Below are 17,231 nucleotides of genomic sequence, written 5' to 3'. Positions count from 1 at the left end.
CACCACATACCACTTTAACGTAACCTTTAATCAGAGCAGCATAACTGCACCACATACCACGTTAACACATATATAACCTATAGAGGTCAATGGATCATCAAGGTTTGTATGCTCTGAAGCACTGGAATACACAAATGATAAACTAGCTCATTTGCTAATTCTGCTACATTTACATTGATGTGGAAACTGAAGATGTTGATGAATGTGCAGTTTGTGCACTGTCCCTGCGTTAAAAAAAATTATTAGAATGCATACTTTTACTTTAGATATTTAAGTAAATTCAATTAAAAAAAGACTTCACTACTATTACTTAAGTAGAATTTGAATGGAGTACCTTATTATTATTTTAAGGATGTGACCGGTCCCAAGCCCTGTGACCAGTTTCCATTGTCACTCACTTGTCCAGAACATCACGAGTGGTAATTATAGGCAGGCAGCAGCTCTCCGTCTGTGGACCTTAACCCCTGCCTTACATGTGACTCAGTGATGCGAGAGTTATTCTAGGGCCAGCTGTGTGTTGGTTTCCTTACTTACAGACTCCGGTTTGTTTAATGTCACTTCATGTTCAGATTCAGATTCCTTTGTCACATATTTCAGTACCTTACAGCAAAGAGAGTGACATTCTATTTGTTGTGGTCCATTGACCATAGCAGCTTCCATTCCAATAATACAATACAATACAATTAGCATAGAATAAGAATAATATAAGATGACTATATACTAGGGGTGTAACGGTACACAAAAACCAAGATGCGGCCGTTATTGTCGAGGTTCGGTACAGGGGGAAAGTTTGGAAAGTTTTACTTTCATAGAACCCAAGGTCGCTTCACAATCAGGACAAAAAATAGGGCTAGGGAAGTAGGGGGAAAAAAGGGATGAGGGCAGGTAAGGGATAATGGACCTAATCTAAACTAACTGATGGGGAAAAGTCTTGGTGAAGAGGTGTGTTTTAAGAGCAGTTTTGAAGGTGTCCAGGGTTGGGGCGTTGTGGATTTTGGGGGGGAGAGAGTTCCAGAGGGTAGGGGACGCCACGCTGAAGGCTCTGTCCCCAAAAGTCCGTAACCTGGTGCGAGGGATGGAGAGGAGACCTAGATCAGAGGATGGGATGGAGTGTGCTGGTGGAGGAGATCAGACAGGTATCGGGGGGGCGAGGGCATGGAGGGACTTGTAGGTGAGGAGCAGGAGTTTGAAAGTGATGCGGAACTTGACTGGGAGCCAGTGGAGGTGGATAAGGGTGGGGGTGATGTGCTGCCAGGGCTTGGTGTGAGTGAGAACCCTGGCAGCTGAGTTCTGGACATACTGGAGCCTGTCCAGGGCTTTGCTGGGTACCGCGAACAGGACTCCGTTACAGTAGTCCAACCGGGAGGTGATGAATGAGTGGATCAGGGTCTCAGCCACAGAGTCTGAGAATGAGGGTCGGAGACGGGAGATGTTTTTGTGGTGGTAGAAGGCAGACTTGGTGACGGATTTGATGTGGGAGTGAAATGAAAGTGTGGAGTCAACGGTGACGCCCAGGTTACGGACTTCGAGAGACGGGGAGATGGAACAGCCGTCAACGTGGAGGAGGAGATCTCCAACCTTCCGGAGCAGTGCCTTGGGGGCCACAACCATGAGCTCTGTCTTTTTGCTCTTCAGTTTGAGTAATTTGGTTGACATCCAGGTTTTTATGGCGTGGAGGCAGTTGACTAAGGACTGTGGGGGGAGCTGGGAGGATGGTGAGGTGCTGAGATAGAGCTGAGTATCATCAGCATAGCAGTGAAAGTTGAGTCCGTAGTGACGTATAATCTGACCGAGGGGGAGCATGTAAATGGTGAATAGTAGGGGACCCAGTGCGGAGCCTTGGGGGACACCGTGGTTGACTGGGGCCGGGGGGGGGGGGGGGGGGGGGGGGGATGAGCCGCTGATGCTGACAAACTGAGATCTATTTGTGAGATATGAATTAAACCAAGACAGAGCTGTACCGGTGATGCCAAGGTTGTCTGAGAGGCATTTGAGGAGGACTGAGTGGGATATTGTACTTGTAGGGCTGTCGACGAATATTCTATATTGAAATTAATAATCGACTTGTAATTTTCTTTTTTTATAATAATAATTATATTAGATTGTGAAAAAAACAGCCCCCGGTGGGCGGTCGTTAGTGGTTAACATACCGTTGTATTCATTCGGTACACTACACAGCCGTTCGGTACGGTATGGTACACACTGAAACGGTTCACCCCTATACAGTTCTAAAAGGTGTGCAGTGCAGATAACAGGAGGCTTTTACTCGATTACATTTCAGAGAAAAAAAACATACTTTTTACTCCTTACATTTAAAATGCAGACCTACAAAGTACAAATCTCGCAAGTCCAACTATTTTAATTAGTATATTTGTTTCTCTGGCCGAATGAACGTTATTAATCCTGCCATCAATGGAAAATGAACCCGACCATACCCATGCTGATTGGTCCTTGTGCAAGACTAGAAAGCGTGGATCTTTGATTAAACACCTGCTATCAGAAGAATAGACATTCAGAAAAAAAGTTTACTTTTACTTTTTAGTAGTACATTTAAAAGTAGAAACTTTTTTACTTTTACTCAAGTGTGTTTTTAGCCAGATACTCGGACTTTTACTTGAGTAAGATTTTGAGACGATACCCATACTTTCACTTAAGTATAATTTCTGGGTACTTTTTACACCCCTGGTTTTGGTTCCTCCACATTACAGCAGCAATTGCACTTATTTAGCATAGAGGTAGTAGAGGTAGCACAAAGTAGCAGCATAAAAACGTTAAAAGTAGCATTAAGGATATGGCGCCGTATACAGTGCAGGGAGGGGCAACTGGCGGCAGGCGGGCCGCATGCGGCCCTCACCGACACTCCATGTGGCCCCATGGCAATATTTATATAAAAAATGTTTGCATTCGACTAAGAGGTTGGCAGTCAACTATGGCTCCTTTCGATCGATTAGTCGACTATTCGACTAATAGGGGTCAGCCCTAGTGTGGACATATTCAACACTGTTGAAAGTGCCGTGCAGCAATATGGGGGGTTTGATAAACTGTCCGCTGTTGTTACCGATGGAGCACCCGCAATGAAAGGAAAACACACAGGATTCGCCGGGCTTCTAAGGCAGAGTGGCGTTGAGTGTCCAATGCTGCACTGCATTATACATCAGGTAAGTTCGCTAACATAATTTCCATCTATTGTGGGTCACTAATAATCGGGTGCAGTGGTCATGCCACGCGGTACCACGCCGTCCCAGCACTTTTCTGAGCAGAAGTACGCGCACGGATGTGCACGCGCATGCACGCACACAAAAATTAAACGTTATTTCATCTGATGCAGATCGCATGCACAAACATTGAAGTTGACATTCCTTCTATTGTGCGCCAAACAGGAGAGACCACAAGTGTCTCATTAAAGACAGAACCATTATTGACCCACTGTGGGGGAGGGTGAATGTCATGCCAGTTTGATAAAGGGTCAATGGGAGGCACTCAGGAATGTTTTGTTTAGTAGCAGGATAAAAGTTTATACATTTAACAAAATCATTTATTATTGCACTTTTGATTTACTGTTGTAGTGAAATGCAGCAGGAATGCTGCTTTGTGTTTGTTGAGCAGTGGGCTTTAAGTTCATACATTTATTTTAATAGAAGCCTTAATTATAATTTGTCATTTTTGTATATATTTCAAATTCAGCTGTATTTATAAATTCATAAAGTTGAAATTAAGCATTACTAAATGCGTTTGAAATGGAATAAAAACAAAGTTACAACAAATTATAATAGTTTATATGCCTTATTTATCACATCTGTGACTATTTGGGCTATTAGTCTGGGCTATTTGAGTGATGGGGTACTACTGGCGGGACTGCCGATAAACAATGCGGCCCCCCAGATTGAGTGTGGAAATTTAGTGGCTCTCACCATATACAAAGTTGCCCACCCCTGCACTAGTGTGAATATACAAATGTATAGTGCAGTGATAATGGTGTGGATACAATGTTTTACATTACATTACATTTAGTCATTTAGCTGAACGCTTTTATCCAAAGCGACTTACAAGTTCTTTAGGACAAGTCAGCAGGAAGGGTACAACTCTTACAGCTGAGTAACAATGGGCCTCATTCACCAAATTCGCTTATTTGCCATCTACCCTGGAGTTAGACAAGCAGATACATACCCTTTTCTTCTCTGTGCATGCATTAGGCATTTCTTTTAGAAAAAAGGCCTTTTGAGGTGATGAAATCACTGCGCCCAGGCAGCAGTGGTTCAGCAACAAATAGTTCAGAGAGTATATATCTGCTTAGAAAATGAAAATGTCTACTTATTTATTATTATAATTTTTTTCACGTGGTAAATACACAGGTCACAACATGTTTACAGGAACGTTTTGGAGTTGTATTTGGAGTGTATTTTGTGACTGTTGGGAACTAGGCTACACTGGCACACCTACTTCCAGTGAATGACGTTAAGCTAGGCTAATAGTGCGGTATGGTATGTATCTGCTTGTCTAATGGCACTCGCAAACACCGGCATTATCCCCATTGAACAGAGCGTTGGCCTCAAGGCCAGATTAAGACTTCAGAGGCCCCTGGGCCAGATTCTTGTGGAGGCCCCCCCACACACACGTGCACGCACGCACAGTGGAGTTTTTATATGTCACTTTAAAAAATATATAGAATACCGTAATTCCTCTAATAGTAACCCCGGCTTGTATTTGTTTCAACTGTAGTGGATACCAGGCTTGTATTAGGAGGAGGCATGTATAAGAGAGAGGCCTATATTTCTAATTTTCGTATCTCTTTTATTTTTTTTACTGAATGAATGAATGAATGAATGAATGAATGAATGAATGAATGAATGAAAACTTTATTTAACAGATTGCAGAATGGGTACAATACAGTACGGCTCAATACACACAATTGTTAAGGCAGGGGATGCAGACCTGAGAAAGACATTTGTCTTGTTTACATCAGGGTCCCCCATTTTCAATTCATATAGACATTTATGACATACACAACATACATGACATTTATGGCATAGGGACATATAGGTATTTAGTACTAGTACTAGTGTGTAGTGTGGAGGCCCCTAGTCGCGTTATTTCTAAACCTAGCCGCATTTCTGGCAAGACGCTCTCTGATTGGCCGATGCCTGTTTCTACACTGGTTAAGCTTAGGCACTCTTTCGAAGTTGGTTAAGGTTAGAGTTTGTCTTAGAGCGTGACGGGCTGACGGCAAGTTCTTTCGACGGTTAAGCTTAGGCACTCTTTCGAAGTTGGTTAAGGTTAGAGTTTGTCTTAGAGCATGGCGATAGAACGCCAGGTAGTTTGCAGGCTGTTTGACGAGGAAATGGGCAAAGACACAGCTCGTCACGCGATTGGGCAAACATGTCAGTGGCCAATCAGAGAGCGTCAGTCAGTGCCAATCATTCAGTGTCACAGTATGACATCGATCTCCAAAATAAGAAAAAATAAATAAATAAAATGTGGGGTGACGAGGGGCCTCCAAAAATGTTTAAAATTAAAATTAAAAAGAAATAAACAAATATTTGGGGCCTCTAGTGACGAGGGGCCTCCAAAAGAAAAGAAAAGAAAAGTAAAAAAAAATAATAATAATAATTTGGGGCCTCTAGTGACGAGGGGCCTCCAAAAGGCCTCTAGTGACGAGTGGCCTCAAAAAATTTAAAATTAAAGTTATAAAAAATATTTTTTTTTTTTTTTTTTTTTTTTTTTTTGGCCCCTCATCACTCGAGGCCCACGGGCCGCGGCCCGGTCGGCCCGGTCGTTAATCCGGCCCTGGTTGGCCTTCTTACCACAAGGTAAACAGCGACCTCTAGGCGCGGAATGAGTTAATGTCCAAATCTGTTCTTACCCAGGTTCGATTGTCTTTGTCTTTGTCTTCTGTGTGGCTGTGTGTGCATAGCTCCGTCCGTGTGTTAGTGGCGGGCTCCAGGCAGCAGGCTGTCGGGTCTTTTGTCCACGAGCCTGACGGGTCCCTCCGAGGTGCAGACAGACAAGACGCACACATCCTTGTTGGCACACACACACAGGGGCGTAGCTGGGGGGGGGTAGCTTAGGATGATTCCAAGGGCCCAGCACTGAGGGGGGGCCCAAAAAAAAAAAAAAAAAAAAAAAAAAAAAATTTTTACTAGACATCACTCAGGTGTATTATTGATGCTCTCATTGATACTATGTTTGTTTCTGAAGTGTGTGTGTGTGTGTGTGTGTGTGTGCGTGTGTGTGTGTGTGTGTGTGTGTGTGTGTGTGTGTGTGTGTGTGTGTGTGTGTGTGTGAGATATATAGAGAGAGAGGGGGGGCTTTGGTAGACTATTGCATTGGTCCATTCATTGAAGAAGATGAACGCAATGCGACATCCTTTACTAGGCTCACCCACCAACAGTGCAGGTGCTGAACTGCTGATCCGAATGTATAGGTAAAAACCATATTATGCGTTTTCATCAATAAAAAAATGGCGCGCTCGCATACACTGGGGGCCTACAAATACATTCTTTCATGGGGCCCAGAATCTGGAGCTACACCCCTGTGTGTGTGTGTGTGTGTGTGTGTGTGTGTGTGTGTGTGTGTGTGTGTGTGTGTGTGTGTGTGTGTGTGTGTGTGTGTGTGTGTGTGTATCCTAGCTGATTGCCTTTGACCTAACTAGGTGAGAGGCAGGCAAACGTTTTAGTGCCTGTAGATATTTGTGCGTGTGTGTGTGTGCGTGTGCGTGTGTGTGTGTGTGTGTGTGTGTGTGTGTGTGTGCGTGTGTGTGTGTGTGTGTGTGTGTGTGTGTGTGTGTGTGTGTGTGTGTGTGTGTGTGTGTGTGTTCTAAATGAGGCGCAGTACCTCGTAACGTATAGATTGGGTGGCATGGCATGTGTTGGAGACAGACTGCCAACTAAGGTCTGGGCTAGACGAGGTCAGGGCTCCATATCAATACTGATGTAAAAAAAAGTCTAAACATTCCATTCCATTTCTTTTACAGCTCTAGGAATTGACCTCGCAGCGGGGATAGAGAGAGAGAGCACTGAATCAACTTACTAGAGAGTCGCTGGATATTAGGGCTGACCTCGACTAGTCGACTAATCAATCTAAATGAGCCGTAGTTGACTGCCAACCTCTTAGTCGAATGCAAAAAAAAAAAGAGATTTTATTTTTTATTTTTTTATCATTCTTTCCAAAAGAGGCAGAGAAGCGTGGCTAACGCTAATGGCGCACATACCAGCGAGGGAACTGCCTAAGAAAATGGGCACAGAGGCACTGAAAGAGGATTTTACACACTAGACAAATATCAAGATGTTGACCAATTGCATGCTTTTGCAGAGGACAAGAAGCCTTCAGTCGACTCCTTCAGACATTAAGCACCCCCACATCCCAAATGGAATGATCCCCCCCAAAATAATCAGGGGGGTAGTCGACTACCAGTCGACTATCGAGTAGCATAAATCTGCAGTGCCGCAGAGCCCAATGTCTGGGCGGGGCTTCATGGCTTGTACTGTGTGTTGCTGTGCGTGGGCGGGGCTTCGGGGCTTGTACTGTGTGTTGCTGTGCGTGGGCAGGGCGTCGGGGCTTGTACCGTGTGTTGCACTACTGTGCATGCGTGTGGAGCATATGAGTAAATATGAGTTAATTCTTCTAGCTCTGGTTTAACATTCATTCTTCTTCGTTGAAAAATAACCAAATATGTCTTTCAGTGAAAATGTAAGTACTTTAGGCCGGGGCACCTTCGCTATTTTGGACATTAGGGCCTATTTTCCGTCTGTAATTTGCTTTAGTGGTGAGCTAACGTTAGCTAACGCACGCTCCGGGATTGCAGCTGGGGGATAGTTCTGCGCTAACCTAACGTTAGCTAGCTAACGCACGTTAGCTAATATTACCTGTAAACACCCAACTAACGCTATGTGAATGTGAAGTTGCTATTATTTTGGCCCACGTTTTGACTACTTTATTAATGTTGAACTAATGTTAAAGCTATGTTAAACATGAACCATTCTCACAAAGTGTTCAACTTCACATTATCTGTTATTGTCCACCGCAATACACACCGTCATTGTAAAATGTGTTGCTTATTCAATCAAATCCCGGTTCATAGTGCGCACAACTGCATTTTATAACCTTGAGCAACATTCCTCTATTTTAGTCCAAAATGATAAACATGACTTGATGCTTTTTTTTTTTCATAGTACTGTATATTTGTATGTCTGTAAATGTCTTAATGAATTGAACATTCATTTAAGTACCTGTATTATTCTGTACAATTAAACTTCTTCAACTTGAACCTGTGTGGAATGTGTATCTGATCATCTGTGTGTGATGGAGGAGATATGGTCAGCTGCCCGACAGAGCCTTTATCCTCTCCTCTGACAGAGGCTGTGTATGTTTGAACTGTAAAACCCCACAGTCAGAGCTACTGTACCAGATCTGTCTGAACTGTAAAACACCACAGTCAGTTGCGGGGAGGAAACTGGAGCCACTGGAGGAAACCCACAAAGACACAGGGAGAACATGCCAACTCCACACAGAAAGTACCTGGATTCTAATAGAATATTTGCATCTCTGTGGGGTCCAATCGATAACAATCGCTTATCAAACCCATTGTGTTTACTGATATATACCATATAAATCATTAAGAGTGGGTGTCAGTCAGACAAGAGGGAAGACTGTCAGGTTTTAAACTGTGGATACCAAACGGAAGGTAAAGATTACTTTGAACTGTACAGTAATCCAGAACTATTTCATTGCACTGTAAATAAACTGATTTTATAGTATGTCACATCATTCATGTCTTTCACATTCTACTAAAACTGAATCAAACCATAAACAAGGTGGCCTGTTGGGATGTTAGATCCTAATGTGAAAAACTGATTTTATATGTCTGAGGAGAAGACTGGTACTCATCATCAGGTCCACAGACGGGCCTCCCATCTTCGTCTCCACAAAGTACTGGGGGGGTCTACTGTATGTGAGACATATTTCCTTTAGAGTGAAAGAAAAATGATATATGTGAACAAGTATGTTGTGTGCCAGGTTTATGTGCAGTCATGGTAAAGTGAGAGGTAACGGGTGGACCACCACTGATGTCATGTGTCCAGGCAGCGTCAACATTTTAGGCAACCAACTTGCGTTCAGCGTTTCTCTGATTGGCCACGACGCCCATGTGACCGCGGCAGCGCGAGAGAGCGGCAGTGCGGAAATAGGCTGCATTCTATTGCCATGCTCTGCGACAAACACTAACCTTAACCAACTCCGAAAGAATGCCTAAACTTAACCCTAACCTTAACCAACTCCGAAAAAATGCCTAAACTTAACCCTAACCTTAACCAACTCCGAAAGAATGCCTAAACTTAACCCTAACCTTAACCAACTCCGAAAGAATGCCTAAACTTAACCGGCGAAAGAATGCATGTTAAAAAAAAAAATGATTCAAACTTGTCACCAACCGCACCGCAGGCTCCACAGCAAGGCGGCGAACGAGTTGAGCTAACCGTCGATGTTAAAAGAGGGGGGATTACGGCTGCATAATGCCGCGGCAGAGCTCTGCGAGCTGCCGCTCCGCTCTGCTGCTGCCGCGTCGCTGCGGGGGCGTGGCTAGGCGCAAGTTGGTTGCCTAAAGTAAGCGTCCCTCCAGCCAGGCCTCAGGTACAAGTCATTTTAACTCCAGCAGCCATTACGTACCAACCCGTTTCTTTTCCCATGAATCCCTGCACAGCCACAGACACTAAACCGAAAGAAGCTTTAGCTGTCATGACATAAAGATGCCAGACATCCATACATCTGCTTATAGATCTGTTTGATAATGTCTAGCTCAGGAAAGGCTAGAGTAATCTTGTGTGCATTTAACATCCTGCTATCCTCAAATTTACAATTTACATTACATTTGGTTTCCTTGAGGTAAATTTCACCCCAGCAATTTAAACCTCTAGAAAATTATAAAAATGTTCACCAAAGTTTGTGTCTGGGGTGCACGGGGTAAAACAATTAGATTTTAGAATATTTCAGATAATGAAATGAAATGTTTATCATCAACTATCTAGTTAGTATTTATAGGTACATTGAGTCCATCCTCACCTCCATCACACTACGCTGCAGCCAAGGACAAAGGCAGGCTGCAGCGTGTCATCCACTCTGCTGAGAAGGTGATCGGCTGCAATCTGCCATCTCTCCAGGACCTGTACGCCTCTCCAGAACTCTGAAGCGTGCAGGTAAGATTGTGGCCGACCCCTACCACAGTGTGCCAACCATACCATGGTCTTCGGGGGAGCTCATTATATTTGGGGGGGGGGGGGGGGGGGAGCAGCAGCGCCGCGCGTGCCTCACAGGGAGGACTTTACTGTGACGCTTGCTGACATAGGCTATAGGTATGAGTAACGTTACAGAACCACACATAGTCCACACCACACAGGTGTCTGCATGCATGATGAAGACGCACATGTTGAAATACACATGCTCAGATTAACCCCTCTGATCCAACACTAGAATTCACACACAACAGTCCTATTTACGCAGAAACAAACAGAAACAAACAACAAACATGAACCAATACCGAACAACAAGTCAACGACCAAACACATCGAGTCTAACATTATTATAGGCAAATGCAATATTATCACACCAGTCGGCACCCTGGTCAGTACTAAAAGACAGGGTGAGAGCCGCACGCACCCACAAACGAGACAAGCGCAGCTGCGCATGTAACCACCAACGCACAATAATCATACCATAGACATTTTATAAATGAGCAATAATGATAATAATACAGTTACTGTAATTAGGAAAAGCAGGTCTTACCTTAACACAGAAGCGACCACAAAAAGGCCTGGGATCAGCTGCCTGCGAGATGCGTCCTCACTTGCTGTTTTAAAGTGGCGCGCTAAAGCAGGGTAGTTATTCCAGACTGCTTTTACAGTATTAACATTACTCGCCACTCACCTGATGGTGAAGATCTGCCCAATTCTCAAAATCTGCATGTCACAGAAGTCGTCCCCGCAGCAGGTTGTTAGCGTCACAGAAGTCGTCCCCGCAGCAGGTTGTTAGCGTCACAGAAGTCGTCCCCGCAGCAGGTTGTTAGCGTCACAGAAGTCGTCCCCGCAGCAGGTTGTTAGCGTCACAGAAGTCGTCCCCGCAGCAGGTTGTTAGCGTCACAGAAGTCGTCCCCGCAGCAGGTTGTTAGCGTCACAGAAGTCGTCCCCGCAGCAGGTTGTTAGCGTCACAGAAGTCGTCCCCGCAGCAGGTTGTTAGCGTCACAGAAGTCGTCCCCGCAGCAGGTTGTTAGCGTCACAGAAGTCGTCCCTGCAGCAGGTTGTTAGCGTCACAGAAGTCGTCCCCGCAGCAGGTTGTTAGCGTCACAGAAGTCGTCCCTGCAGCAGGTTATTAGCGTCACAGAAGTCGTCCCCGCAGCAGGTTGTTAGCGTCACAGAAGTCGTCCCCGCAGCAGGTTGTTAGCGTCACAGAAGTCGTCCCTGCAGCAGGTTGTTAGCATCACAGAAGTCGTCCCTGCTGCAGGTTGTTAGCGTCACAGAAGTCGTCCCCGCAGCAGGTTGTTAGCGTCACAGAAGTCGTCCCAGCAGCAGGTTGTTAGCGTCACAGAAGTCGTCCCCGCAGCAGGTTGTTAGCGTCACAGAAGTCGTCCCCGCAGCAGGTTGTTAGCGTCACAGAAGTAGTCCCCGCAGCAGGTTGTTAGCGTCACAGAAGTCATCCCCGCAGCAGGTGGTTAGCGTCACAGAAGTCGTCCCCGCAGCAGGTTGTTAGCGTCACAGAAGTCGTCCCTGCAGCAGGTTGTTAGCGTCACAGAAGTCGTCCCTGCAGCAGGTTGTTAGCGTCACAGAAGTCGTCCCCGCAGCAGGTTGTTAGCGTCACAGAAGTCGTCCCCGCAGCAGGTGGTTAGCGTCACAGAAGTCGTCCCCGCAGCAGGTTGTTAGCGTCACATAAGTCGTCCCCGCTGCAGGTTGTTAGCGTCACCAGCAGTCAATTTAAAATGGTGTTTGATTGAAGAAGTAGATGCTCCTCCTACCGGCTCCTGCTCAGTCAGATTGAAGAAGTAGATGCTCCTCCTACCGGCTCTTGCTCAGTCGAGTCCATTGGCTGCTTCGCCTTCTTTGTAAAACCAAAATTGGTTAGAAGGCTCACTTCTTTGATTTTTCGTTTAACTTTCGACATTATCCTGAATACCTGTATTTTCTTTCTTTTAAAATGGCGGGTGAAGTTTGATTTGTGCCTGCAGGCTGCAGTGCCGCCACGCTCTGAATGGTAATTGCAAGAATAGCATGCATGTCACCATCTATTGAACCAACGGTGAATCATGAATCATACATCAAAATAGCCAAATTTTACGCATTATACACGATGATGACGATATAGACAATAGCAATTATTGTCAGTATTTTAGAGACCCCCCAAAAATTCACAAATCATGTTTTCAGGGGAGCTGATGTCTCATCTAGGGGAGCCATGGCTCCCCTAGCTCCCCCATGGCTCCCCTAGCTCCCCCATGGCTCCCCTAGCTCCCCCATGGCTCCCCTAGCTCCCCCATGGCTCCCCTAGCTCCCCCATGGTTCGCACCCTGCACCCCGGTCACAACCTGTTTGAGTCACTGTTTGAGATCCAGCGATTTGGGGTGCCTTAATTTGCATAAAGTAAAATTGTCAACACACACTCTTGTCAAGATGACCATCCTCCCTATATTTGATTATGGCGACACCATCTATAGAATGGTATCCCAGTGTGCCCTCGGAAAACTTGACATACTCCATCATTCCGCCATCCGTTTTGTCACTAGTGCACCCTTCACCACTCACCATTGTGACCTTTATAACCTGGTGGACTGGACGCGTATCTCTTCACACCAGAAGGCTTCTTCACTGGCTTCAAGTCATCTACAAAACCATACTTGGTAAAACATCTCTCTACCTCTCCTCCCTTCTGCACGTCTCCACAACCTAATGTCCGGCAACTTCATCAAACTCACCATCCCTAAAGCCTGCACGGTTTCCGGCCACAATGTCTTCCAATTTGCTGCTGCATCTGACTGCAACACATTACAAAAAAAAACTTAAACTCACTGCCCTCACATTGCTCACTGCTTTTAAACAAAATCTGCAACAAATCATAACCGATGGTTGCACCTGCTGACTGCCTCCCAATCACACGCATAGCCCTCAGACTCTTCTCTCCTCCCCCTAAGCCCCCTCACCTACCTCTCTCCCTCTCCCCCTTTCTTCTCTCTCTCTCTCCCTCTGGTTCTCACTCTCCCTTTCTCTTTTTCCCTCTCTCTCTCTTTCCTTCTCTCTCCCTTATTTATTGTTGTCCTTGTATACTATTGCTACTGTAATTTTGTATTTTATTTACTTGTATGCATGTACATAACCTTGTTTTTGTTACAGCCCCCCCCCCCCCCCCCCCCTCCCCCCCTTCCCTCAAAAGGCCCTTGCTTTTTGATCAGGCTGCTTTTGTATGTAAGAATTTGTTCTTAAAAGTTACAAAAAGGGTGTATTTACAAATGATGTGACAGGTGTTTACAAAGATCCATTATCGATACAAAAACATGTTTACATTGCTTATGGACACAATTCCAAAACACGACACATACAAAACATGACTGAGGAACACTCCACAACATTATAGGGAATTCGCTTACCCATCTTCTCCAGAGTCAGACGAGAAGATAGATACTAGTTTCCTCTCCGTGCGTTCAGTAGAAAGCTATCCTAGCCTACCACTAGCCTGGCTTAAACATCCGGGAGAGGTGTTTTTGGCCAACAGCTTGGCTAGCTGATCCAAATCTGCGTCCATTCATTTGTGCTAAGCTAGGCTAGCTTGCAGCCGGATAGCTTTCTACTGAACGCACAGAGAGGAAACTGGTATCTATCTTCTTGTCTGACTCCGGAGAAGACGGTAAGCACATTCCCCATAATGGTGGCGTGTGCCTTTTAAGTTATAAAATACAATATCAAATATTATTACATGGCGTTTTCACATTCGCCGAAATGCTTGCTTGTGATTGGTCAATAGCGAGCGTCAGAGGTCAGTTATCAGACAATAATGACCGCTGTGGGACAATAATGACCGCTGTGCGCAGCTGTTCGCAATCAAGCCCACTGACACACACTGTTTCAGTGCAATTAGACACTGCCGGTGTTCTGCTGCCGGGGAAGCTGCCGGCGATGACAGGGGGCGGAGCGACGAGCGGAGCCAGAACCAGTGTTGCGAGTCGATGTAAAATGAATTAGGTATATTGTTAGTAAGTTAGCCATGTAATAAGCGGGATAATGTATAGCTATACTCGATCATTGTCGCAAAATAATTGACCTTCACTGACGTTTAAAACACCTCGCCGAGGCGGCTCGGTATTTTAAACTCCGTGTCGGTCAATTATTTTGCGACAATGACCTCGTAGCTATACATTATCCCTTACTTAACAACATGCACTTAATGCTCTTATGGTAGCATCCTCTTCAGTATAACTCAATGTCTGCTCACAGATGGAATTGGACTGGCTCTTCTTGCACATTGCCCTTTTCTGAATACAGAAACGTCTTTTGACACAAATTATTTCTAAATTTGGAAAATCACAGCTGAGTCTGTCCTCTTGAGATGAGACATTTAGACACGAAGGACCCTTTGTCAAACCCATCATATGAACACCAACATAAACCGAGATTAAGACGACGGGATGTTTGTGTCTGACCTCCTTTAGCTGTGTGTGTGGAGTGCCGTCTACATGGAAACTGAGTGTGTTTCATTGTCCTGGCCTCTATACAGGTTCAACCGAGTCTGTTTCATTGTCCTGGCCTCTATACAGGTTCAACCGAGTCAGTTTCATTGTCCTGACCTCTATACAGGTTCAACCGAGTCTGTTTCATTGTCCTGGCCTCTATACAGGTTCAACAGAGTCTGTTTCATTGTCCTGGCCTCTATACAGATTAAACCAAGTCTGTTTCATTGTCCTGGCCTCTATACAGGTCCAACAGAGTCTGTTTCATTGTCCTGGCCTCTATACAGGTTCAACAGAGTCTGTTTAATTGTCCTGGCCTCTATACAGGTTCAACAGAGTCTGTTTCATTGTCCTGGCCTCTATACAGGTTCAACTGAGTCTGTTTCATTGTCCTGGCCTCTATACAGATTAAACCGAGTCTGTTTCATTGTCCTGGCCTCTATACAGATTAAACCGAGTGTGTTTCATTGTCCTGGCCTCTATACAGGTTCAACAGAGTCTGTTTCATTGTCCTGGCCTCTATACAGGTTACACCGAGTCTGTTTCATTGTCCTGGCCTCTATACAGGTTCAACAGAGTCTGTTTCATTGTCCTGGCCTCTATACAGGTTCAACAGAGTCTGTTTCATTGTCCTGGCCTCTATACAGGTTCAACAGAGTCTGTTTCATTGTCCTGGCCTCTATACAGGTTACACCGAGTCTGTTTCATTGTCCTGGCCTCTATACAGATTAAACCGAGTCTGTTTCATTGTCCTGGCCTCCATACAGGTTAAAAGCTTAAGGATTGCCACCCAAGCCTCTCGGGGTCCATGGCGTTCCGGACAGCATCAGCCCCCGGCCTTTTCCCCCTCTGGGTTAACCGCCAAGACGACGTCCGACGAGTTCTTGGAGTTGTGCATCTTGTGCCGGCCGCTGTCGGCGGAGCGCAGGCGCCCGAGGACCAGCTCCTTGCGGAAGCTTTCGCTGGAGAGCACGTAGAGGATGGGGTTGATGGCGCTGTTGAAGGTGGAGAGGCCCAGGGAGATGGTGTACGGCGTGTAGATGCGCTTCTCGAAGTGGCACTCCTCCAGCGGGGGCAGGTGGGACTGCAGCGCGCGCAGCAGCAGGATGACGTGGTACGGCGCGAAGCAGACGAGGAAGAGCGCCACCACCGCCACGGCCAGGGAGCGCACGCGTCTCTTCTGGCACGGCCGCAGCCACGTGCTGGCGCGCACGTTGGCCAGGATGCCGTGGTTGGTGAACACCAACACGGCCAGCGGGATCAGGAAGCCCACCACGAAGCGGGCGTAGTTGAAGCCCATCACGGTGGGCGAGCCGGCGGTGGGCTCGAAGCAGCGGCGCTGGCCCTCGGCGCCGTCGCCCTCCGGCATGGTGAACACGGGGATGTGGCCCAGCGCCACGGTCAGCACGATGCCCGCCGCCACGTACGCCGCCCGCCGCTGCTGCCGCAGGCCGCGCGACTCCAGGGCGTAGACCACGGCCACGTAGCGGTCGCTGGAGATGCAGCAGAGCAGGAAGATGCTGATGTACATGTTGTTGAAGAAGATGTAGCCCGTCCACTTGCAGGCCAGCGAGCTCCACGGCCACCAGTGGCCCCGGCTGACGTAGTAGGCCCAGGCGGGCAGCGTGCCGAGGTACATGAGGTCGCAGAGCGACAGGCTCCACAGGTAGATGCCCAGGACGTTCTTGCGGCGCACCTGCAGCCACGTCAGGTAGACGGTGGCGAGGTTGGCGGGCAGGCCCACGAGCAGCACCACGCTGTAGAGCGCCACCAGGGCCACGCCGTCCTCCTGGTACGGCGGCACGCAGTCGGCCACGCTGTCGTTGTTGGCGGCCGTCATGCCGCCCTGCGTCACGGCCAGCTCATGCATGGTTTCTGGAGGGGGGCACAGAGATGGATACGGGGGGTCAGTCACATCGTGCGGGTGTTATAGTAGTCGTGTGCTGCGGAGGGCATGAGGCTTAGAAGAGAACACAGACACAAGACACTACTTTCCAATGTTGAGTTTTCACAGTATGGATACTCTACGTAGTATGACTATTCTATATAGTATGAATACCCTACATAGTATGAATACCTTACATAGTATGAATACTCTATATAGTATGAATACCTTACATAGTATGAATACTCTACGTAGTATGAATACCTTACATAGTATGAATACTCTATATAGTATGAATACCTTACATAGTATGAATACTCTACGTAGTATGAATACTCTATATAGTATGAATACCTTACATAGTATGAATACCTTACATAGTATGAATACTCTATATAGTATGAATACCTTACATAGTATGAATACTCTACGTAGTATGAATACTCTATATAGTATGAATACCTTACATAGTATGAATACCCTACATAGTATGAATACTCTACATAGTATGAATACTCTACATAGTATGAATACCCTACATAGTATGAATACTCTGTGTTTCTCAACTGGTGGGTCGCGACCCAAAAGTGGGTCGCAGGGCCATTTTGAGTGGGTCGCGGATGTGTGTAAAAAAAAAAAAACATCCCCAGT

At 46.2% G+C, this 17,231-nt stretch overlaps 1 protein-coding gene across 1 annotated transcript; it reads right to left on the bottom strand.

Moving 5' to 3' along the window:
• Window positions 1-15,521: 15,521 nt before the first annotated feature.
• Window positions 15,522-16,565, bottom strand: LOC311226622 (putative G-protein coupled receptor 132; the record flags this gene model as incomplete). The annotated part of the gene is made up of 1 exon (XM_084312040.1): window positions 15,522-16,565. The coding sequence occupies one exon, from the start codon at window positions 16,563-16,565 to the stop codon at window positions 15,522-15,524; it is 1,044 nt and encodes a 347-aa protein (XP_084168166.1).
• Between the last annotated feature and the right edge of the window lie 666 nt (window positions 16,566-17,231).

The sequence above is a fragment of the Notolepis coatsorum genome (genome assembly GCF_963971535.1).
Source record: "Notolepis coatsorum genome assembly, chromosome: 4".
NCBI lineage: Eukaryota > Metazoa > Chordata > Actinopteri > Aulopiformes > Paralepididae > Notolepis > Notolepis coatsorum.
This window is presented reverse-complemented; position numbering and strand designations above follow the sequence as displayed.